This window comes from Ricinus communis, chromosome 3 (assembly GCF_019578655.1).
Source record: "Ricinus communis isolate WT05 ecotype wild-type chromosome 3, ASM1957865v1, whole genome shotgun sequence".
Taxonomy (NCBI): Eukaryota; Viridiplantae; Streptophyta; class Magnoliopsida; order Malpighiales; family Euphorbiaceae; genus Ricinus; species Ricinus communis.
Window position 1 is genome coordinate 32,830,321 of NC_063258.1, and position 25,388 is coordinate 32,855,708.

The following is a 25,388-nucleotide window of genomic DNA, read 5'->3' on the forward strand; positions in this document are numbered from 1 at the left end:
CATGATATATTATTAAAAGCCCTTTTTTTTATATTGGAATACACAGTTATGCACTATTATCATAAAAGCCCAAAATAATTGCTAATAAATTTATATTATAACTAGTAAAAATAAAAGAATTATTATTTTTGTAAAATAATTAACATAATCTAACTAATATAGAAGGCGTCGTAAAATATTATTTTATAATAATTATATATAAAAATTTTAAATTCTTATTATATCATTTATACAGCATTCATAACAAAATTTAATTTTTTTTAAGAAGAAAAAAAAGCAAGAGTTTGATGAAAGATATAGGGAGGATTAAGAGAAGATATGGAGCAATAGTAAGGACAAGGAGTGTAATCATGTAGATCCGTACAGGCACAGCAATAAGGGGGAAATATGTATGGGCGATGAAAAGCCTCAAACATGGGACCTCGATTCTACCATAAAACGAAAGGATCATTGGCCAATCCCCCAAATTCCGGGAGACCAAAAAAAAAAAAAACCACTTTCAATCTGTTAATTTTGTGTTTCGTTATGATCTTTCTCATTTCATAACTCCCATCATAGTATAATGCCCATGCAAAATGAGCTTTAAGACACACACACACAGACTCTCTCTATCTCTCTCTCCTGACAGGAGATCTCTTTTGTATGCATAAAACAACGAATTAAAATCTAATCCAAACCACCAATTAATTTCTCTAGTTTTCGGATACGATGCTACAAAAAATTTATCGTGACATAAAATAATAAATTAATAAAATATTAATATGTATAATAATGAATATTTACTGAATAATTAATTTTTTTTATCGTCATTAAATAGCTAGTGAATAAATATTTTAAAATAGTTTCTTTATATCTTTTCATAACATTTTTGCTTTATTTCTTAATTCGAAAAATCTAATTTATAAAATAATTTCACTCAGCGTCCGTTTTCCTTTTAAAAATTGAAACAAAAAAAAAATCTTAATTTAAATTCATCCTTATTTATAATTTATAAAAATTTCATTTTTCTACTACGACTATAATTATATGACTCATGAAATATAATTATAATTGTATAATTATAGACTGAAATCTCATTCATCAAACGGGATTTTATGTTTCTATTTAGGATACAGAGAATTTAAATTATTTTCTTATAATTTTATCATATTAAAAAAAATAAAATAGAATATTTTCTTTTTGAAATAACACACATTTCTATTTCTATTATATTTTGAATGCGCATCAAACATGTGCAATCACACGACACATTTTCATGTAATTGCAAATTAATCTGTGGAACTAAACAGTATGTCTAAGTGGTGGGTAAGCTAACTATTAGTGGACAGCACCACTCCGGGTTTTCTTGCTTAGTATCCTAATCCGGACCCCTTAATCAATTTCTCTCATTATAATTAACACACGAAACAATTATTTAGTTGCATGTCACATCATTTTCATACAAATGGTAATTTTGTTAATTTCTAGGTAAAATTTCGTAGCTTCAGGACAAAAGATTGCCTAATCATAAACCCACCCTACTTACCGCAATACTGCCCTAAATTTTATAAAGACTAGCCTTTTGCTTCTCATATATACAGTCATGCACCTACTCGAACCAACACGCACTTCTTTATAGGGGAAAAGGCAAATATGGGTTTATGGGCATTACTTTTTCTCTTTTTTTATTATTTTTTATGTTGCTCTCAGGATAGACACGTGCCTCTTTTTGCCACTTGGCAGTCCAATAATTTCACTCACATCTCCTATCAATCACTTCATAATAAAGCAGAAAAACATTAACAATAAAAAACTATGTCAATTATGTCCATGTACATATTAAATTAAGTCAAATGTTTTTAGATATTATACAATAATCAATTAATGTGGCAGAATAGAAGATTAATTAGGAGAGGAGAATTAGCTTTGGTTCCTTCCCCTCTTCATAAGAAACAATGCTTAAATTTCTCTTTTTGAAAAAAAAAAAAAAACTTTCAATCCCAATACTTTGCTAGAACTTTTTAATAGCATTAATCACTAATAGTTTATTACTATTATATAGTACAATATTAAACGAACACCATGTGGCCTTTATAAGATGAACGGAAGCATAGTTGGTAGTTTCCAAATGCAGCAATATCACTTAATAAGAAAGTGCGACCAAAGTTTTTTGGCAGGTGAACCATTAAGATAAAGTTTGGTTCTTAAGCAACACTTTGAGGTCAAAACGGTAGCTAAGTTGTTTTGTTCCTTGCTCAAGCAGCCACCGCAGTCCCCGATATCTCAATCTATTAGACAATTGCATTATCGCCCAATTCAATAAGCAACCGTTCGAAATATATGGTTGGGTTTTTCAGTGTCCGTAAATTAAGCAATATTTATTTTAAACATCTATCACAATCAAAAAAAAAATAACATTTATATATATATATATATTTTATTATTTAGAATTAATATTATATGTATCAATAATTTATTAATTTAATTTATAAATGGAGCGTGTACAGAAATCGATATAGAATTTAGAATTGCGGATATAAGTGTAGAAAAATATCCCTCATGAAGAATACCTATCTTAAAATCATTAATTATATGTACAGAAATTGGAAAAAAGAAAATGAAAAGTTATTCGTGGAGGAAACAGAAGGTGTGGTGAGTGGGGGGGAAGACGGATGAGAAATGCAGCAGGGGACAAAACGGTGAAGAGTCTTCTGATGTAAAGCCTCGTGCGCGTTGATAGATCTCAGCCCATTGTGTTTTGACTTGCATGGTGATGGCCCCCATTAATTCCCTTAAAAGGCCGAGCCCATTGCAATGTGAGCTCTGATGTCAAACCTTAAGAAATATTTTGAAATTTTCTTATACGGGTTAGATGATGTTAGTTTGGTAAGTTCAGAATGATATACTAGTTTTTAATTATTATTAAAAAAAAAAGAAAAAGAAATGGAAGGGGAAATGGGGGAGCAGGAGATGGAATAATTCCAATTCGGTAATGGGAGGCGAGTAAGATCCTTTGCTTGTATAAAATGAGCCCACAGACACAGTGCCACTCCATCAGCTGACCTACTTTAGCTCCTCAAGTCACATGCACTTAAAACTCTTAACCCCCTCATCTTCTCTTTCTCTCCTTGTTTTTTCTTAACTAAAGGTCATTATTTCCAAATTATCACGCTGACATATTATATTATAAAATCATATATTTTCAAAAAATATCAGACGTCAAAATAAAAAGAGGAAATAAAAATTTTTTAAAAAAAAGGGCACAGACGATAGGGAACCTAACCAGACAGACAATACAAACAAACAAACATACAAACATTTGTAGAGAGAAACACACAAACCCAAAGTCAGTCAGGCCCACCTCCCTTCCTCCTCCTCCTCCTCCTTCTCCTTCTTCTTCTTCTGCTCCCTCAATTTTTTTTTTTTTTTTTTTTTTTTTTTTTTTTTTTTTTTAAGTTTACACTCTCTAAACCCTAATTTAACACACACGTACCCATAAACACAAACTTAAAACTTCCCCTAATTTATTTCCCAAAACCCTAACAAGTTTCTATATCATTTTTTTACGTTCTTATTCATTTTTTCTTTTTTTATATATTCAGTCAGGTAGTTAGTTAGTTTCTAATTGCAAAGAAAATATAAAACTTAAAAAAAGTTCTAAATCACTTTGGAAGGAGAAAAGAGTCCGAATTGTGTATTTATATGTATGTATATGATAAAACGTGTAGATGCATGTCGGCGGAATAACGGTGGATCTCAATTGGTTCCTTCAATTTGTATTTACGTTATTTTTAATAGCTCTAGGATTGCTTCACTTGGTCAAGAACACGGCGTCGAAGTACTTCGAGGTCGACGCCCATTTCGAAGGCGGAGCTACGATTACTGCTGATCGGAATCAAGCCCCGGCGGTTCCGTCCATGGAATCTTCTTGTGCTAATTGCGGTAATCTTGGAACCAAGAAATGCTCCCGTTGTAAATCTGTTAGATACTGGTACTTTTATTTTACCTTCTTCTTTTTCTTTTTTCAAAAGATATATATTATGGATTAATTGTTTTACTTGTGGTTCTAATTTTTCATTTTTATTGTATTTCTTGATTCTTGTTTTATTGCCAGAATTGGTTACTAGTGGTAATTTATGAGGTCTTCTTGTTTTCTGATGTGAATGTAGGTTTTATTGTTTCTAGAATGTGATGATTTATTTACTTGTTTCTTTTTTTTTTTTTTACTTGTTCTATTATTTCATAACTATGTGTTTTGTATTTTCTCGCATACACTGCGTTTTATAGCTCTTACTTTAATGCTTGTGTTACGTAGTTTTGGTTCAGCAAATGACATTAGTCTTAGGGGCATTTTATAACTATTGCTTTTGGACCAGGCTTTGAGATTTTGTATGAATGCTCTAAAGTTTTAATCTTTCTTCTCGTTATCAGCTCAACAGAATGCCAAGAAGTACACTGGAAATCTGGGCATAAGTCAAAATGCAAGAATCTTGTCAGGGTTAATTCAGTTGAGAATGCAAAAACAAATTTTGGAGTTAAAGCTTCAGGCCTTGGAGGCAGAATTTCTTCTGGCATTGCGCTGGTTCCTTCCAATGGAATCACTAAGCTTATTAAGAAGCCAACAGAGGTATATATATTCTGGTATTTTCTTTTTGGTCCTGTTGTTTTCTGCTGTGTCACTATTTAACTGATTCTTATTTTATAAGAAGAGAAAATATTGATTTTCTATTACATATTCAGGTTCTGTTCCCCTATGATAAGTTCATTAAACTTTACAACTGGAACAAGGGAGCATTCCCTCCTTGTGGGCTCTTAAATTGTGGAAACAGGTCAGATTACTATACTTTACACTGCACATGCACATAAATCATGGCACAGATAGGCACAGTGTTTACTTAACTCAAGCAGTACTTAATCTTAATATAGTTGATCTATTTCCTATGTTAAAATTAGTATAGGGCATATGTTAGTTATGCAATGTTATCACTCGTTTTTTCTTTTATTCAATTGGCTATATGTCTACAGCTGTTTTGCCAATGTGGTACTGCAATGTCTCACATTCACACGGCCACTTGTTGCTTACTTGTTGGAGGAAGGCCACCAAAGAGAATGTAAGTTTGAATATTAGTTTGTTTATGGTCTATTTGTCCTCTTTTTGATGGAGGAAATTAGACATGCTTCACTCTCTGAAATCGTATATTTGCTTTGCAGGTAGACGCAATGATTGGTGCTTTCTCTGTGAATTTCAAGTGCATGTTGAAAGAGCAAGCAAAAGTTCGCATCCATTTTCACCAATGAGTATACTGTCTCGGTTGCCTAATATTGGCGGTAATCTTGGCTATGGGAAACAGGAGGATGCCCATGAGTTTATGAGGTTTGTATTACTTGTTCTGAATCCAGTTAAGTAGTTAACTTTTTCTTTTTGTAGGTTAAGCATTCCTATATACTAATTTCTTTTTTTTTTCCTCCCCCACTTTATAGGTTCGCGATTGATACTATGCAATCAGTGTGCCTTGATGAATATGGTGGAGAAAAGGCTGTTGATCCAGCCTTTCAAGAAACGACCCTTATTCAACATATATTTGGTGGTCACCTACAATCTCAGGTTATATATCTTATTATAGTGGAATGATGTGATTGGTGTTCTGGAATATTCCATGTAGTTGTGTGCATAAAGGGCATTATAATGATTTTTGGTCACATGCCTATATTGGGGACTATGTGATGTTTTCCTGTCAAATAAATGAAAGCAGTTATCAGTTAGCTCTTCTGAGCTGAGCTCAGCCTCTAAAAGATTTGATACAAGGGGGTGTATGCCTTGTAATACCTTTTTTTTCGTAACTTAAGGGTTAGAAATCAAATATAAAGGGCTCATCCAGTGCACAAAGTGCTTTCCGGCTAGTGTGGAGACAGGGGGAGGGTGAATGCATTAGCATGCAGCTTACCCCTTGGATATCGCAAAGGTCATGCCTTGAACTTGTATCCTATACATCATCAAAGGAGAAACTTTACCAGTTCCACAAGGCTCGCCCTCTTAGAAATCAAATATAAGGAGGAAAACAAAACCAAATTGCAACACAACCAATAATAGTTTGTTGCTCTGTTTTTTCTTTTTTCTTTTTTTTACATCTTTGCTGCTTATGTTGAAATGAGGAAAACAAAAGAACTTTTGCAAGTAAAAGGCTTAACAGATGACTGATTTGACTCGCTTGATTGGTTGAAAAACCTGTCTGCTACAGAATGTAACTTTTGAAATTGACCTTTGGGATGAAGGGAAGAGCTATGAGTTGTCTTAGCCTTTTATCAAGTCTTGCACTTGAATATCATGTGGAGACAATGTAAGGATAACATGTAAACTACCCTTGGAAAAAAAAGGAAAAAAGAAGGGAAGAATTGATGGCGGTGATTGCTTTCCTGAGGCGTAGCTCATTCACTTCACAACATGGACTAGCTTTATATATTTCGTCTTTTTAGTAGGCTTTTCTCTTTGAATATTTCCAGGATGCTTAGATTTTATTTGCAAGTGCGTGTCTTGTTTTATGGGTTTGACAATTCATGTGATTATGATTTCCCTGTAGATATACTTGTTATTTACTTAAACTAGCCCAAGCTCTACAGTCTATAGTTTTGATACTTCTTCTGAGAAGCTTTATGGTTCTCTTGAATAATTTTTGTAGGTGATATGTACGAAATGCAACAAGATATCTAATCAGCTTGAAAATATGATGGATTTAACTGTTGAAATTCATGGGGATTCGGGTTCCTTGGAGGATTGCCTTGAGCAATTCACAGACAGAGAGCAGCTTCATGGAGAAAATATGTACAGATGTGATGGGTATGGATGCTTGTCCTCTGTGCTAGTTGCCTCTTTTTTTGAACTGTCTTCTACTATTTGCCATGTATGTTGTAACAGTAGATCATTATTTTTCCTGTTGCATTTTATTTGGCACTTGTCCACTGTTTGCATCTTAGTATGGCCTTTGCACTTTATGTACACGATCAATTAAGTAGACTTTGTGATCTTCTGATATTAAACAGACTTTATGATCAATTAAGCCTTCTTATCTTCTATTTGGAGCATAACTATTTTACAAAGGATTTCTGTGCTCTCTTTTTTGTATGCATCCATGCATTTTTTATTTTAGGTTTGGTTTACCCTTGGTTCAGGTGCAATGACTATGTAAAAGCTTGGAAGCGTCTTACCATTCGACGGGCTCCAAATATTCTTACAATTGCCTTGAAAAGATTTCAGGTCTCATCTGAGCACATCTTGTATGGATGTTTCAAGTTTTTAAAACCCTTGTTAGCCTGAGTTTGCTCTTCTTGTTGTTAAATGTTAATCCTGAAATACACTTCTATAATTGATTTATACATGTAAAAATAATCTGACAATTTTTTTCCAGAGTGGGAGGTTTGGGAAACTCAACAAAAGAGTAGCTTTCCCTGAGAGTTTAGATCTCAGCCCCTATACTAGTGAAGGAGGAGATGGTACAGACGTATACAGGCTTTATGCTGTTGTTGTCCATGTGGATATGCTGAATGCCTCATTTTTTGGTCATTACATCTGCTATATTAAGGATTTCTGTGGGAACTGGTATAGAGTTGATGACTGTAAGGTACGAACACTATCTCTCTCTCTCTCTCTCTCTCTCTCTCTAGTAGCCAACATGCTCGTGAGCATTGTTCTTGCACATTTACGCACACCTCCCCTGATCTATGTATTACCAATAGCGCTCCATGCATATCTTGCCTTGCCCCCATTAAATCATTTGATCTAACTATAAGCATTTAGTTGGTCAGTACTAGGGTCTTCATGTGAAAGATGGTTTTTCGGTGGCTAGGATGGAAAATGGATCCCATGAGTGTTAAAGAGGTGGGGTAAGTTGGTGGGTTTATCGTAATAGTCCTTCTGGACTGGAAGTGTAAGGTTAAGTCCAATTCTCAGTTCTGTGATATGAAAACTGATTCACCACCATTCATTTAGCATGAACATGCATGCACACTTGTATAGTACTTCAAGTGTTATGTATAGTATGCTAGAATTTTTGCATTCCACTAATTGATGGTGCGATTTTTCTCAGGTTCGAAGTGTTGAATTGGAAGAAGTACTTTCTCAGGGAGCATATATGCTTTTATATAGCAGGTATACAGCTAATATTCAATGCTAGCATCTGCTGCTTAGCACCAAATTTTTTAATCAATCCATTAATTTTGGGAATCAGACTATAGTACCTTGTTATAACTATGCAGTTGACCAACTAGATCTTGAATGCTCATAACTGTATAAAGAATGGTGGCGATATATCGGCAAAAGATTGATATTATTTATTGGCTCAAGCGTATAGAACTTTTGAAGATGCACGGCACTGTAATAGTTCAGTGGGATCAGAAGGGGATAAAGTGGCTTCATTGAATTGCTTTTACTGTGAAATCACCAGTTTCCTTCTGCCCACTAGTCCATAAATATCCTTGTCATTTTCACGTGTATGGAGATGGAAGAACCACAAGTTAAAATCATTAGCCTCTGTTTGATCACTGTTTCATCTGGTTAAAAATAATTACATCCAAATGCATGAAAATGTTCTGTTGAAATCCCTTCTGATGGTGCTTTTATGATTTTATTTGCCTACTGTGTGGCAGGATTTCTGCCAGGCCATCATGTCTTAGAACCGTGGAACCTGCAAAGGAGCTGCAGCCAACAGAAAATGTAGGTTTAGGCTCCTGCACAAATGTAAAAATTGAATGTACAAACGGAAGAGTTGAATGCTTCTCTGGTGTAGAATCAATCAATAACACAAGTGCTACTGAGTCCCTAGCATCTGAAAGGAATTCAGGAATTGTTGATGATTGCGATGTTGAATTAAGTTCAGCTGTTCCAATGGACATGGATATTACTCGCACGTCAGATCTACTGGAGGCCTCTGATTGTGACAATGACACATCAGTAACATTTGATTATGATGCTGCAGGTGAAGATACAGTAAGGATTATCACAATTGATTCTGATTTGGATTCAGGTGTTCCAGTGGAATGTGGGAAGGATTCATCTTCTGTAAATGGCTGTTGTGAAAGAAGAATTGGGGAATGCGGATCTGATTAATTCTGAGGCAAGTTCTGGCATTGCGAAGTGGTGCAGATGACAGCGATAGGATTGGAGCTCAGAGAGCAGCAATAACAAATAGATATTGATGATTGCGGAACATTTTCGCTAATTATTTGTTAATATATTCTTTCTTTTTGTTATCCCATCATCAAAAGGAAAATTTGGGTTGGGAAATTTTTGTCTGGGGCTTCATTATTTACACAAATCTCGGATTTTATTTGTAACAACTGTAGATGTTGGCTTACCTTTCATTAAAAATGATAACCACGAGGATTCCTCTACGAATTTCCAGTTTAAATGAGTTTGAACATCATTTTACAAAATAAATGAAATTTGAGTCAAATTTGAACCGTTTGAATGAGATCGAAAAAATTATAAAACGGGTTAGAATCTGAATCGAATGCCAAGCATTTAGATGATTTTACATCCCTAGTTGTGGCCATCTATTGACTAACGCTCAAAACATTAGCAAGATAAATGAATAGAAATGGCATGTTAATATCATTAACTACAACTGCTGTGCTAACTGGAAGGCAGTCAATATCTACCTTTCATACCATTTACATAATTGTATTGATACCGAAAGGAGCATGTTCTACTTCTAGCAGACAAAACTCTTAAGCTTTCCAACTTTCAAAAGTAAAAACTGATTGCTGATGCAAAAATCCTGCCATATTTTACATGATCTGCTGAAAAAGAACTATTTGCTAGCAACTCTATAATTTCCTTAACATCTTCATAATCTTCAAAGCTCCACCTTCGGGTGGTCTTCATGTTGCAACATCTTCATAATCTTCAAAGCTCCACCTCCGAGTGGTCTTCATGTTGCATTTCCTGTTCCTCTTTGTGCCTTGGCTTTTACCTATCGAAACAACAATAAACAAACATTACCTTTTTCTACTTCAACATAAATTATGCTGTGATCAAAATGGTCTGAAGCTGCAATTAGCTATGAACTAGTTAAAACAGGGATTGAAGTTAACCACAGATTCTCATCACAGGCTTCTCTCCTCCCTTGATGACTTTTAACATCAATTCATCTCCCTCTCTTATGCCATTTGCTGCGGCAAATGCACTCCACCCACGTCCTATATAAATGTCATTGCTGCTACTATTTTTTTCCAGTGATACTGTCCATGAGCTTCCTTTTTCATTTGTAAGGATCATCTTGGCATACTCTCTGTTTAGATTATTCCTCCTTGCAAAATCTCTTGGAATTTTCTGCAAGTCAACTCCATATATCAGCAATAATGCATGATTCTTGATTGCAAGTAAGATGTATTAGGCTAACCAGCGCTCACCAGTTGGGAGTTCTTAGTATACGGTGCCTTCACGGTGACAGAAAACTGAGCATCTTTGGTTAATGAAGAGCCAACCTTTCTGGTCTTGAGACTTCGTTTCAGCCCTTCATATCATCATTGTTCACAAAAAACAAAAAAAAAAAAACAATCATCCCGATTATCCAGAACCATGTTCCTTCACAAGAAAAATAAGGAAATTGAAATAAAGCTTTCAAAAACCAGGAGACCAACTTACTACTCATTCTCAGTGTAGGTTTCTTCTCCTTTATGAGCTCAAAAATGAAAGAATCTCCTTTCTTAAGGTCATTAGCAATGCAGAAAGTACTCCAACCATCTTTAACGTAAACTGTACCGTCTGACTTCTTGTAACCTAAGTCCGCAAGCCAAGACCTACTTTCTTGATCCACAAGAACAATCTTGCAGTATCTATTGTAAAGACCATTTGCCTCTGCGAATTTCTTTGGAATATTCTGCTTGAAAAGATAAATAAATTTGAGGGGCTGATAAAAAAAAATGATTTTTTTTGAAAGAAAAACTCATATTCAGATTGTGTCTACTAACCTTTCTAGGATGACTGGCAGTGTAAGATGTCATATTCACCGCAAAGTGGGGGTTTTCAAACACAGGAGGATTACCTTTTCCTTCTACGCTAATCATGATTTGCTTGTTCTTTGTGAACTTTCCTGAAATATGGAACTCATTATTCACAAAACAACATTCTATGTAGTATTCTCCTCAATTGCCCACTAATATTGTCATAAATTTATTGGTACAACATTGTCCGAGTGATGGCAATCAAATTATGAACGTATCAAGTGGAATTAAGGTGTTTTGGGCTAAATAGTGTTTTCCCATTCTACAATGAATTAGTCAATCATAAAAAAGAACCTTGAATCTTATCACCAGACTCATATGAACATGTCGAAATCATCTAATAGGCAGGTAACTTGAGCAATTTTTTTGGCAAAGTTTGCCATGGTTGGTCCTCCCAAAAATTAGAAAGGAAAGATTGTTTCTACGTAGCATGTAGAGCATGAAACTGATGTTGAAGTGTAACATTACGAGATGGTGCATTGAACTTCTATTTACAAAACCTGCAAACATGCATGATATAATATTTAGTGACAGAGAGCAGTAAACTTACTAAGATCAGAGGTTTTTGCTGGTTCTTTTTCTTCTTCTGATGTTTCCATCTCTTCTTTTACATTAAAGGAAGTATATTCTCTCTCGCAGGCACTTGGATCAAACACCATGACATAAAAAACCATATCCCCTTCGTGTCTAAACACCAAGAAATCACCAATATGCAAGTCATGATATTTAGCAAAATCTTTCCATCCATCTTCAAACCGCCTTCCATTGATCTTCACATGCCAAAGCTTCCCAGCAGTGCTCCTTAGTACAGCTATTTCACGTCTATTTCCTTTCAAGTGCTTGAAAAATGATACAGGAATTGACTGCAAAGCAAGCATATTAGTCTTTAACTTGCATGTAAAATATGTTTCAAGCGTACTCACAAAAGAGAGCGAGAGAGAAAGTATTACAGGTTCATCCTCGAACCCTGGAAGTACTGGCTGAAAGAAGTGTGGTTTACTTGATGACATTCTTCTTATAGCCAAATTGAAAGAACTGTAAAAGTAGTTTCTTAGTTGCCTGGTTTGTTTTGCTGCTTGTTTTTTCTTTTATAAATGATGCCCATTGCCATCCTGTCTTTTTTTTGTGTCTTGTTGAACTTGTGTTATTAGCTCGAGTTGGTGGCAGTTGCAATTTGTAATTCCTAATTAAAAGGTCAGAAATTTCAGCTTTCAGGCTAAGTATGCCATAGGGTTTCTCAATTCCCTTTTATTAACTTGGGTTGAGGGAAGCGGCAGCTTTGATTAATTGGAAGGGTGATATTAATTATTAGGTGCAGGCATGCACTTGGAATTGACATACACCACCATCACAATAAGCATGCTGGAGAAGCAATTTAATGCCGTTTTTAACTTTTGAGTAAATGGTACTTTAGTTGACTCGACATATTCACTATTTTCAAAGCTGTACCTTCTTTGTTCGTTCTCCATGCATGTAGGTCATTTCGTTACAGGCTTTTCCCTTGATTTACAGCTTATAAACAAGCCAATAAGTACTATTCCCAAGCTAAGATCATTACCACAATCTCTGTAATCCTGTGTCACAATATGATGGGACAATGGTCTCAAGCTGCAGCTAGAAACTCCAGGAAATGCCGACAGAATTGCTGGAAAAGGGTCGCCAAAAGTTATGTAATTGGTAGTATTTGGGACTCGGACGATACCATTAATTTCCCATTTGCGTATAGAATCATTTTAGCGACGCAAGTAGTTTTGTCGGGACAACTGGACTTACTTTTAGCAACGGTATCGATAACATTAGAATGACGCTACGTAGTGACACGAAAAGGCATCGCGAATATATAACGACCATCGCAATTTTTACCTCCTTTTCCTCAATATGGTTGACAAAGAAAGGTAGAAGCTAGTTCCACATTGTTTGCAGAAAGAAAAACAGGAAACTGAAAATTCTACATCAGTTTGCCTTCAAGGATCCATACTCGATGAAACATCATGAAACGAAAGCAAACCATGTCTCTTGAAGGTTGGATCTGTCCTCACTCTGCTTCACAAATATCCTTGATCCTTTCCTTTCATAGCCTCATCTAAGGACTTTGCATCTGTCTGTTATACTACCATCAACAATGATGACAACAAATAAATGAACTCTCAATTCTGAGGAATTCCTCATTTTTTCTGCCCACGTCGGAATGCGCATCATTTATTATTTATTTGCATTGGATAGTTCATACATCTTATATCATGGATTCTGTTCAAGGTTTATCTCCCCTCTAATTATGATCAAATTATAAAGTTAATCTGTGTCATACCAACAACAGCATCTTTTTGCAGACAGCCCTTCACATTACAAATGTTGAGAAGCAACAACTATTTCAGGACAACACTTGGCGACAATGTTAACAAGGATGTTGCGGGTAACTAGATACTACTAACGTGATTCTCGCACTCTATAATTGGCTTGACAACTTCACAACTTTCTGAGCGCCCTTTTTCAGTGCTCTCTATGTGGTACTTTTCATTCCTTCATGTACCTTCTTTTAAACCTTTCAAAAGAGCAATGAGAAATAGTTATCTACTGCAACATTAACAACGGTGTGATCGAAATTGAATGAAAAAGGAGAGATGGTAGCCGAATTTCTTTAAGAGGATTTGGCTTGAACAGAATACTATTCTCAATCTATTTTGTAAGTAGTACCATGTACAAGAGGGAAAAATGATCTGAAGGCTGAAGCTGCATTAGCTACAAGTTAGATAAAGGAGAGATTGAAATTACCATATATTCTCAATACAGGCTTCTCTCCTCCCTTAATGAGTTCTAACATGTAGACATCTCCTTCTCTTACACAATTTTCTGCAGCAAATGCACTCCATTTATATCCTATATATATGTCCTTGTACTTGACTTTAAGTGAAACTAGCCATGACCTTCCTCTCTCGTCCATAAGGGTCGCATTGGAGCATTCTCTAGCTAGATTATGCCTCCTAGCAAAATTGATTGGAATTCTCTGCAATTCAATTACATACATGAGTAATAATTCATGATTTGTTTTAAGATTCTGAACTATTAGGCAAGTACTTACCAATTGAGAGAATTTAATGTAAGATGCTCTCACAGTAATAGCAACCTGGGGAAGTCTGGTTGATGAAGAGCCAGCTTGTGCAACATTATAAGTCTGCTCCTCTTCAGTCTTAGGATTTGTTTCTAACCCTTTATAACATAATTTCTCAGAAAAAGCATCAATGTTGTAAGCAATAAGGACAGAAAAATTATTATCCCAACCAATATAGACTTTGCATGTCAAGTTTGTTGATAAGTGTTTTTCTCCTAGAATCAGAAGCATGACTGACAAAGTGAGACAGAATCCTCATTTTCATGAATCATGTTGTCTTTGAGAGAATACGACAGCATTGACCTTTCATTTTTATGTAACTAGAAACAATTTATCCTTTGGATTAACACCATTACTTTTCGAGGCGCCTTCCAGACTCGCATACTATGTTGACATTTTTGTCTGTTACAATTTGGCTGCTGTTGCTAACTTAGTGATAGTATTGATATTTTAAGTGTTCTTGGGTAATATTTGCATGCTTTTTCTCTGCTTCAGTGATTGCCAAACATTGATTATCTGGACAGCTAAAGCATGTTTACTGATGTCCCTCATTAATATGACTTGACAGACATAATTATATGACATTGTTGCAACAATCATCATAGTCAAAAATTATCCTTGCCAATGCAGTGTTGCAATATATTTTCTGTATGATTAAGTGTGTTTCTTTAGATAGATTTTCCTTTGAGATTGTCGTAGAATAAGTTGGTCGAGGAGGAGTGCCTAGTACATAGATGCAACACAAATTAAGAGGAAAACTTACTATGTATTTTCAGTACCGGCCTTTTCCCATTCCCAATGAGCTCAAAAATGAAAGAATCTCCCTGCTTAAGGTCATTAGCAACAGAGAATGCTCTCCAACCATATGAAATATAAGCTTGACCATCTGTTTTTCTGCACCATAGTTTTGCTGGCCAAGACCTTCCCTCTTGATCGATAAGAATCATCTTGCAGCATCTATTGTCTAGACAATGCAGCCTTGCAAACTTCATGGGAATATACTGCTTGGGGATAAAAATTAGAGAGTTGATAAAGGAATTTTGATCCATAAATAGTTTCCAAAAGCAAAGGAATTAAGTACCAACCATTCTATACAAATTGGTTCTGCAAAATTTCATGTTTACCAAAAAGAAAGGGTGTTGAAGACCAGAAGGACAAGCTTTTGCTTTTGAGGAAGTTGTGGGTCGCTTTTTCTTTTGGGGCTTACCTGAATCATTGAAATACATCTCGGAAACAGCATTTGGTAATATAATAGCCAATAACTGTAAAAAGACATGCAAAATCTATCACCTTAATTAAGCAACCAATCTGCCAAGTATTAGGTGGTCTTTGTTGTGGTATGATTCAGCAACATTCAGCGTTATCTAGGCTATTTGTTCCATGATTTATCAACAATAAGTTTGAAAGAGAATTTTGTTTTACTTGGCATACAAAGTACGGAATTGACCTTGAAATAGGAGAAACAAGACTAATTGAAGATACAATCATACCTAATGATGAACTAAATGATCCATAGAAACTTTTGATCAGATATCAGAATATACATAACCCCCAACTAACTCAAACACACAATACATAATAGAGTAATGAACTTACTGGAACCAGATTCTGTTGCTACTTCATTTTTGGGGATTTTCTGCAGTTGCACTTGATCTATGAGTGGCAAATTATTATAAATAAATAATTAAATCGTTATGTATTGGGTTAGTACTTGCCAGTTGAGAGTCTCTAGAGTAAGATGCCTTAGAAGTTGCATTAACACTGTGACGTCTGGTTGATGAAGAACCAGCTTGTTCACCATCATAGTTCCGGTCCCTTTTAGCCTCAGTGTTTGCTTGTAATCCTTCACAACATGATTGATCAAAAAAACTTAAATTTTCTAACCATGAAGCGCTAATAAAAAGAAATTACCCTCACCAACACAAAGTTGTGCAAGTCATGAGGAATGTTTGTCTTTCCCCTAAAATCAAGCATAAACAATAAAAAGAGACAATATATCACATGTTAATCAATCATAATTTCTCAACAATTGATGCTATCATTGATAATAATCCAGAAAGCAAAAGCATATTCATCTATGTCACTCGTGAGTGTGCCATGAACAACTTGGTTACATGCATATGCTAGCTTAGTTGTCTAACAAAGGATGAAATTTGAATAGCTGCTGTGAAATTGGAGTAAGAAAAAACAGAAGTTAATATGAAACGTGAAAAAGATCAGGACAACTTACTATTCATTTTCAATAAAGGCCTTTTCCCATTCTTAATGAGCTCAAATCTCAATCTATCTCCTTGCTTAAGATCATTCACAATGCGACAGCTAGTCCAACCACATCCAATAAAAACTTGACCATCTGACTTTTTGTACCACAGCATTGTTGGCCAAGACCTTCCCTCTTCATCCATAACAATCATCTTGCAGCGCCTATTGATTAGACCATGTAGCCTCGCAAAATCCGTTGACATATGCTGCTTAAATATACAAATCAGACTGTCCAACCAATGTGTGCATATAAATATAAAACCATACATGTTCAGAGCATAGGTACTAATTACTGACCAGTCTAGATTTCTTGGCGCTATAAGATGTCAGTTTTATCTCAAAGTAAGGGCGTTCGAGAACAGAAGAACTAGCTTTTGCATATTGCTTCTGATTTTTGGACTTCTCTAAATCATAAAAACACAGTAACAGCATTCCGTAATATGAGATTCAGTAAAACATGTTTAAACAATCTATCACCATAAGCATCTAAACTTTGAATGGGCCTTTAATTTGTTCTTGAAATGGGGAAAGAATTTTATACCTAAATTACTGGTGAATAGTAAGCAATAAACTTACTAGGACTAGATTTTTGTGCAGGTTCTTCTTCGTGAATTTCAATTTTCTCCTCTTTTATAGAGAAGAAAGGGTAGTCTCTGGCACAAGTACTTGAGTCAAACACCTTGACATGAAAAAGCATATCACCTTCATGTCTAAAAACCAAGAAATCACCAACATGCAAGTCATGATGTCTAGTAAACTCTTTCCAACCATCTTCAAATCTTCTACCATTGATCTTAATAGGCCAAAGCTTCCCAGGACAGCTACTCAATACAGCATTTTTACACTCTTGTCCTTTCAAGTACTTGAAAAATGAGACAGGAATTAACTGCGAAACATAAACGTTTGACCTTAGATTCTTTGTAATTATATATAGAAACTCTAGAGAGAGAGGAAGACATTCTTACAAATTCATGCTCAAAACCTGGAAGCAGAGGCTTGAAGAAATGTGGTTTACTGGGAAGAAGCATTCTTGTTCTTGATATTGCAAAGGCTTCTTTTTTTACTTGCCTGTTGCATCTTTTTTATATGAAAAGGGCCAACATGCTTTTTCCTGGAAGGAAGCACAGGCGTCGAGTCTGTAACTGCTGAAGCCTTGTGCTGCTACTATTGGCCAAGTACGCTATTTAATCTTTGGCTCTGTAATCTAGGCAGCCAACTTCAGGACCTTGTGACAGGTATCTTTTGTTGTTTTTCTTCAATGCTTATACCACGGTCCGTGAATCCATACGAACCGGAGTCTTTACATTTCGTGTTAGGGAGGGAGCTACACCTCACTTTTTCTTTTAAATTTTAGAAAAATTTTATTTCTGTTATTTCACTTTTTTAAAAAATTGAACAATATTCTTTTAAATTTTTAAATTATAATAAAATAAGTTTATAAGAATTTATATTATATTAAAAATCATATATTAAATAAATTCTTTATATTTAAAATATGAGTCTTGTTTGACATATTATACAATTGTTATAATTATTTTACTATTAATATTTTAAAAATTTTTATTTTGATACGTGTGTTTATTTTTTAAAATTACAATAAAATGAGTTTAAAATATTATTAGACTAGATATATATTAATATTTTTTATTTATTTACATGTATTAAAATATTTATTTTCTATATGTATTATATCTATTAGATGTAATATTTTATACTAATTAATTTTTTATATTTAAATATTCATTAACTATCAACTTAATATTTATTGTGGTTAATGTTCATTGTTCATTTCGTTTAATATATTATTCATTAGTATTAATATTAAAATTTATTATCTAGTACTACAATGTTCATTGTCCGTACATATAATATTCATCAATATTTTCAAATAAAAATATAGACTATTTATGAAAGTTTTAATTGTTTTTGTAATGTATATTAAATTTTTTTATAATTGATATAAATATTTATCATCTACAAGCATCATATTTATTAGTTTGCCAATGGATATTCGTTATTGATGAAAATCATACCCACTAATCCATTCAAATGAATATATATAATATAAATATAACATAAATCGTTCTTACACAGTTGGTAAATAGACAAAAAAATCAAATTAAAGTTATACTATAAATTTTTATATTGTGGTGCATTTCTTTCTAAAATATGTGGTGCATTCTACTTTTAAAGTGTATAATATGGAGATTTTTGTTCACGTTTCTTCATTATTTTTAAATATTTTATAAATTAGAATAAAATAAATTTATAAAAATTAATATTATATTAAAAATTATATATAAATTTGAATTCTACATGTCAAAATTAAAAAAATAATATGTGTCAGAATATAATAACACATGTCAAAAAAAATGTATTAGACTATATATATATATATTAATATTTTTTATTCATTTACATGTACTAAAATATTCATTTTCTATATGTATAATATACATTAGATGTAACATTCTATAATAATTATTTTCTTGTTATTGAAATAATCATTATTTATGAACTTAATATTCATTATGATTAATGTTTATGTTCATTTTCTTTTATGTATTATTCATTAATGTTACTATTTAATGTTTATTGTATGGTATTGTAATGTTCATCGTCTGTATATATAATATTTATCAATATTCTTAAATAAAAATATTAATTATTTATAAAAGCTTTTATTGTTTTGTGATGCATATTAAATTTTTTTTTACGATTGATATAAACATTCACTATTTATAGGCATAATATTTATTAGTTTGTCAATGGACATTTTTCATTCATAAAAATCATAATATTAATTCATTAAAATGAACATTTATGATATAGATATAACATAAATTGTCCGTACAAAGTTGATAAATAAAAAAAAAATAAAGCTAAAGTTATACTACAAATATTTGTATTGTAGTACACATAAATTTTTAATAAAATTAAGTTAACAAACAATCAATATTTTATGTTTAAATAATAAACACTCAACACAATTTAATAAACATAAATTAATGATCATTTAATACAAAAACAATAAACATAATATTTTTTTTAAATCATGTCAGCATCTCACACGTGTCGGTATCTAATGAACATGTCAATCACTGACATAAATTTTTTTATAAATAAAATAACACCGGCTGAATTCGAGTTGATAAAGCTATAGGAACCGGAGTTGATCTTACAATTTGCAGTTTTTCTTGCTGCAGGTATCATAAGCTTGATTCAGAGTGGGCTGGCCCAAGCTCAAGCCCACTGCAAGTTCTCCACAACCAATACGACAGCGTCTCAACTTTAAACAAAGAACATTTACCGCCAAAGTATATAATCACGTTTTACCGGCAAAGAAGAGTAATTAACCAAATGAAGGCGACAGGTTTACTCAAAGTGACATTGATAATGAAGCGATTAGAGCTGTGATGGGGTACGGATGGCCCCATTAGATTAACTTAAGTGCACAATATCTAAAAAGCAATGACCCATGAAAGTCTCAATCTTAGCGCTCCAAATTTCTGCAAGAAAACAGAAGGCCATCAGAATCCATCACCATTTTTCTATCATGATTCATGGCTTTTGGACCTTCCATGCTCTTGCCAGCTGTTTCTTCATATCACACATTAATTTATATATATACATTTTTTGCATATACCAGTCTGAAAACAGACTCTACAGACACTCCTCACTCTACGCTTAAACCAACTCCAATTTTTCAATTTCTAGATCCAAGAATACAAAGAATTCTTATTATGTAATTTTTTTTTTTCCTTGACTATCTGTTTTCCAGGTATCTCTTTTTTTTTTTTTTTTTTTCTTAATGCTAAAGATGATTCATTTCGGTCTTTCTTGGTTTTATTTGAGTTGGATTTTGATTTTATTTGCAGGATTTTTAATTTGATACTATCGGTTCTTCTCTTGATTTGATGATGTGAACTGGGTAGACCGGCTGCAAGAGTGAGATTGTTCAATATAAAGAGTGATAGTGAAAAGTCGAGTTTTTGAATTCAAATTGATTGAATTGATATCAGTTATCAGCCATGGAGAATCGCAGCGATCAGGAAACTACTTCTTTTTTAAGGTTTTTATTCAATTTCATTGATTTTCTTCTTGTGTTAATTTGATTTGCATGAAGCGTTTTTAACTTGATTATGATTTTGGAATTGTAGTTTGTTTTCTGCTTTATCATATGGGATTGCGTCTATGGCTATGGTTTTTATCAACAAGGCAATTCTAATGCAGTATTATCACTCGATGACCCTTCTCACTCTGCAGGTATTTATTTTTTGATAAAAGAGAAAATAAAAGTTGAAGCCTTTATTTTTGTTCACTTGTGTTTTTTGGTCTACGATTTTGTTAATAACAATTATGTTCTATATTTGGTTGTTTTAGCAATTGGCAACCGCTTTACTTATTCACTTCGGCCGCCAAATGGGTTACACAAAAGCCAAGGGAGTAGACATGCAAACAGCGAAAAGCCTTCTCCCAGTCTCATTATTTTACAATGCTAATGTGGCTTTTGCTTTGGCAAGTTTGAAAGGAGTTAACATTCCTATGTATATTGCTATAAAGAGACTTACCCCACTTGCTGTTCTTGTTGCTGGCTGCTTTTCAGGAAAGGGAAAACCTACAACACAGGTTTGTGGTGCCTTATTTGATCTAGTGTATATAGTTACTGGTTTTAATCTGGTTCATACATATTGAGCTTTGTTTTACTGCTGTTGTGTCATATGTTTCTAAATTTTGTATATTTGATGTGAATGGAATTTTATTAGGTGCTGATTGAATTAGGAAAAAGTAACCACTTGGTTCATTCATTGGCTTGATTATGATCTGCAATGAGTTTGGATTAACACTTGCATTTGCACAATCACATTGCTTCTCCTTTTCTATCAAATATATTTTACTGGTTTTAATCTGTTCATACATATTGAGCTTTGTTTTACTGCTGTTGTATCATATGTTTCTAAATCTTGTATATTTGATGTGACTGGAGTTTTATTAGATGCTGATTGAATTAGAAAAAAAAAATTCACTTGGTTTATTCATTGGCTTGATTATGATCTGCAATGAGTTTGGATTAACAGTTACATTTGCACAATCACATCACTTGTCCTTTTTATCAAAATATTAGTAAATATATGACTAATGAAAGAATTGGGTTTAGCGAGACTAGATTTCTGTCCCATAGGTTATTGAAGAAACTTTTTCATTACTAGTGCCCTTGAATATGGTATTTCATTTAAACAATGATATGTCTCCATTCTATTTCAGGTGACTCTTTCTGTATTATTGACTGCTGCTGGGGTTCTAATAGCAGCACTTGGTGATTTTTCTTTTGACCTAATCGGTTACAGCATGGCTCTTACTTCTGTTTTTTTCCAGGTTGACTACATAGTCCTTAATTGCTCATGCTAATGTGTATTGCCCCATTGTGTTTTTCCCCTCTTTTTTTGCTTGCTTATAGTGGTGCTGCTTTAAAAATGTAGACAATGTACCTTGTGCTGGTTGAGAAGTCTGGTGCAGAGGATGGGCTTTCTTCAGTTGAAATAATGTTCTACAATAGCTTTTTGTCTCTTCCATTTTTGGCATTTCTAATTATAAGTACAGGAGAATTTCCAAATTCTTTGTCATTGCTATTTGCAAAGGTCAGAATCTCAAACCCTTCTTTAGGTTTAGATCTGAGTTATTCCTGATCACATTAGGAGTCGATCTCATGCATATGTTATGAAGCTGTTCACAGAATGCTAACTACTCAAAAATTTGTGCAGGCTACTGTGGTAACTCATAGTTATTTGGCACAGAACTAAACTGTTACAATGGTTTTTCAATTCTCAAAGTTATGTAGACTGTATAGGTGGTCACTTGACACCATTGTAAATTGTGATGGGAAATACCAAATTATTTGAGAAGTCTTTACTTTTCAAATTAACATCTATTGACTGTTTATCATCTCTATCACCCATTTACCAACATGAATCCTTTAGATGAATTGAGTTTGTGCCAAACAACCGTTAATTGCCCTATTAATTGGTATGCCATCTACAAGATATCTTTAAATTGATGGATCACCTTATATTGGTATTGCTGTGTATATTTCATTAGTGAGTTAACTGGTGCTGGGAATTTTGGGACTGTGGTTTGATGCAAATAGGCTGTTCTTTTAATTAATGATGTTTTAAGATAGTGTGTATAACTGTATCAAAAAGTTCCCTTTTGGTAAGATGCTTCATTTTGTAGTTTGAGGCTTAGATTCAAGGCAGATAAAAATTATTCTACTAGAAAAAGTCTTTGAAAAGAAAAAAAGAAGAAAAATTGTGGAGGAGAAGGAATTGCATAAATTAAACAAGAATCAGAACTTTCAAATCATTGTTTCATGGCGCTGTTATCTGGGTATTCTGAAAACCTGAGGTTCTATTTGAATGTCTCAAGTAGTCTTTCACCACCATGTATGGTGCTTGGTACATGCCTTGTTGTAGAATGATTTTTCTAGTATTATTATGGTCTACTTGTGCCTGATATTCCTAACAATTGCATTTGAGAGTACCTTTATCCCCTACATAAGGCTTAGTAATTCAAAAGGTCTAAAATGTGTGTTCAGTTAAGTAATATATCGTACAGATTTCTAACTTCAAAATGTTTAAAATTGCAGAGTAGTTCCTTATCATTTTTGGTGATTCTTATTCTTTCATTGGTGATGGGAATAGTTCTCAATTACACCATGTTCTTGTGTACTATAGTCAACTCTGCTCTAACAACTACTATTGTGGGAGTCCTTAAAGGTGTTGGATCCACGGTATGTGCAGTTTATCTTTAAGGTTCTGTTGCAGGGAATTGAATAGAAGCTATTAGTACATAAAAGTAAGTTTGTTTGTTTGATGCTCAGACTCTCGGGTTTGTCTTACTGGGTGGCGTCCAAGTACATGGTTTGAATGTGACTGGATTGGTCATTAACACATTTGGCGGGGTGTGGTATTCATATGCCAAATATCAACAGAAGAAAAACAAGCCACCGAAGGTGATGACAGACATCGAGGCTCATCGGAGATAAGTTTTATTTTGTAGAATAGCTCAGAGCCACCGCATAGCAGTGAACTGCTGTTTTTGTTTGTTTTTTTTGTTGACTCCCATATATTATTTTATTTGTATCATTTACTATGAGCTAATAGTAACTATCAAAATGGGAAATTATGAGGCGAGAGTGAAATAATTTCTTGTTTTTTCTTTTCCCTTGTTTCCTATAATTCTGTATGTTGGTAGATAGCGTACAGTATTTCTCTGTTTCTGAAATAAGCTTGAATATGAAAACAGCATTTATTTTTTAATGGTACTTTGCTGAATTTACGGATTTTTCTCTAATCAGGTGCACAATTATTGGATTTCATTATATGGGATTTCCAGCTTTTAATGGACTTTTTAGCCATATCCTGTAAAATGGACATGCAAGTTTCACTCGTCTCATTTTCCTGTTGCATCATTGTCACTGGTGTTTGAAATGAAAGAACTGGACTCGAAATGATCCCATAATACTGTAATTGGATATAGTGTTCCAAAATTAGAGAGACGGTGTTTTATTAGGTGGATAATGGTGTGGAATGTTCCACATCCCACCCCAGTTTTAAACAATAAATCCTTTCCTCTGCACAATGGAGTGGAAGGTACCACTTGCCTTAAGCAGCTGTAATGTAACTGAGCTATCCCTTTCCTTTTTTAATTTTAGCCCATGGTTTTAGAGCTGTTTGAAGCAGTGTTTTGGAAATGCTTGCTCACATTACCAGTGGGGTTTCTGTTATGCGGAACATTAGATATTTGATGGATGGTAGGTGGGGGCAGAATGCTTATGGATGGAAGAGAGAGTTTGAAGGACAAATATGGTTTTGCCATTACTATTTTGCTTTGCAGTTATGTTTGAAAATGAAAGGTGGCCGTGTTTAGCAAAATGTGATTCACAAACCCTTCTGTAAGTGGCATGTGTGGACCTTCTGTAGTTAGACTTGTTGTATTGTTAGTTGTTACTTACATTATTTCAACTTTGTACTTGAACATCCTTCCTTCCTTCACTAAAACACCGGTATACCATTCCTCTCTTTTTTATCAGGCTTGGAATTATGGAGTTAGCCTATCCCTTCCTCCTCCTTAAATCTTACCCCACTAAAATTCATTAACAAAAAGCAACCCCTCCTCGTCACTTAGTTCTAGAATTTATCAATTTTTTAACTACTCGCCTGCATAATCATTAGATTACTAATCTGATGATTGAGCTACAGAGATCAATACATACATAGCTCAGTATAATATACTACACACCAACTAAAGTAATAAATTGGGGGGACAAATCCAATCGCATACATGTGCAAACATGTGTTTTTAGTGGATTAAGCCCTATATTTTGCATGTGCAACTATATATATGTATGCCATTCGTGTAGGTCCAATGATTAACTTTGTGAGAATTTTACAAAGATTCTTATGCACTTGTAAAAACCTTGTTTTAGCTGGCAGCTCTTAAGATGGCTTTGCACTTGTTTTTCAGATAGATAAAAAGAAAAAAAAAAAAAAAAGGTGTAAAGAGAAGTGATTATTCCTTCCTTTAGCATACTGATGGACTAGTGGTCATATATTATTAAGTCCATAAATTCGTTTCTTTCACATAATCTGTAATCTTCGACCGACAATATAAAGTATATTTCTTTTGGCATTATGAAGGACTTGTGGTGGGTATCTGTAGGGCACTGGCTGTTCTTCGATTCAAAATTAGTGACCCCAAAAAGGTAATCCAAGGACTTGCTTTCACTCATTACTGATTTGCCCATTTTTACTTGATAACCCAATCATATGACCATTAACATTATAACAATTAAGAACACCGCACCATATATTATTTTGTATCCCCACCCTTTTTCTATTGTTCTTTAGCCTAATTTAATTAAGGTAATGATGATAGCGGCATACTGTTTATTTTTTGCATAAGAAACAGCCATATTCTATAACTATAACTGCAAAGGAAAAAGAAAATTCAAGGGAATCCTAACCTAATAAATTGCCATTCA

General features: G+C 33.8%; 3 protein-coding genes across 5 annotated transcripts; 2 read left to right on the forward strand and 1 right to left on the reverse strand.

Moving 5' to 3' along the window:
• The first annotated feature begins 3,153 nt into the window (after positions 1–3,153).
• LOC8265210 (ubiquitin carboxyl-terminal hydrolase 18) lies at positions 3,154–9,363 on the forward strand. The gene is made up of 11 exons (XM_002515324.4): positions 3,154–3,970; positions 4,411–4,606; positions 4,720–4,808; positions 5,005–5,090; positions 5,191–5,353; positions 5,461–5,584; positions 6,657–6,814; positions 7,147–7,231; positions 7,383–7,595; positions 8,061–8,122; positions 8,620–9,363. The coding sequence occupies exons 1-11, from the start codon at positions 3,708–3,710 to the stop codon at positions 9,077–9,079; spliced, it is 1,899 nt and encodes a 632-aa protein (XP_002515370.1). The 5' UTR covers positions 3,154–3,707; the 3' UTR covers positions 9,080–9,363.
• A 199-nt stretch (positions 9,364–9,562) lies between these two features.
• LOC8265208 (B3 domain-containing protein REM14) lies at positions 9,563–17,577 on the reverse strand. The gene is made up of 17 exons (XM_048372392.1): positions 17,314–17,577; positions 16,925–17,234; positions 16,646–16,752; positions 16,317–16,554; positions 15,802–15,929; positions 15,683–15,722; positions 15,172–15,293; positions 14,850–15,090; positions 14,057–14,184; positions 13,750–13,981; positions 12,513–12,622; positions 11,528–11,840; positions 10,945–11,066; positions 10,619–10,874; positions 10,384–10,487; positions 10,066–10,303; positions 9,563–9,944 (listed from the first exon to the last, which is right to left on the reverse strand). The coding sequence occupies exons 1-17, from the start codon at positions 17,374–17,376 to the stop codon at positions 9,853–9,855; spliced, it is 2,844 nt and encodes a 947-aa protein (XP_048228349.1). The 5' UTR covers positions 17,377–17,577; the 3' UTR covers positions 9,563–9,852.
• Positions 17,578–19,828: 2,251 nt separating this feature from the next.
• Positions 19,829–23,687, forward strand: LOC8265207 (UDP-galactose/UDP-glucose transporter 7). 3 transcript variants are annotated; one of them, XM_002515321.3, is made up of 8 exons: positions 19,832–20,129; positions 20,227–20,420; positions 20,509–20,614; positions 20,732–20,977; positions 21,614–21,724; positions 21,829–21,987; positions 22,992–23,135; positions 23,226–23,687. In XM_002515321.3, exons 2-8 carry the CDS (start codon positions 20,380–20,382, stop codon positions 23,388–23,390), a joined length of 972 nt encoding a protein of 323 aa, XP_002515367.2. In that variant the 5' UTR covers positions 19,832–20,129; positions 20,227–20,379; the 3' UTR covers positions 23,391–23,687. The 3 variants fall into 3 exon arrangements, with proteins under 3 accessions (XP_048228216.1, XP_002515367.2, XP_048228215.1); XM_048372258.1 differs by having other exon boundaries at positions 19,832–20,093; XM_048372259.1 differs by lacking the exon at positions 21,614–21,724 and having other exon boundaries at positions 19,829–20,129.
• The last annotated feature ends 1,701 nt before the right edge of the window (positions 23,688–25,388 follow it).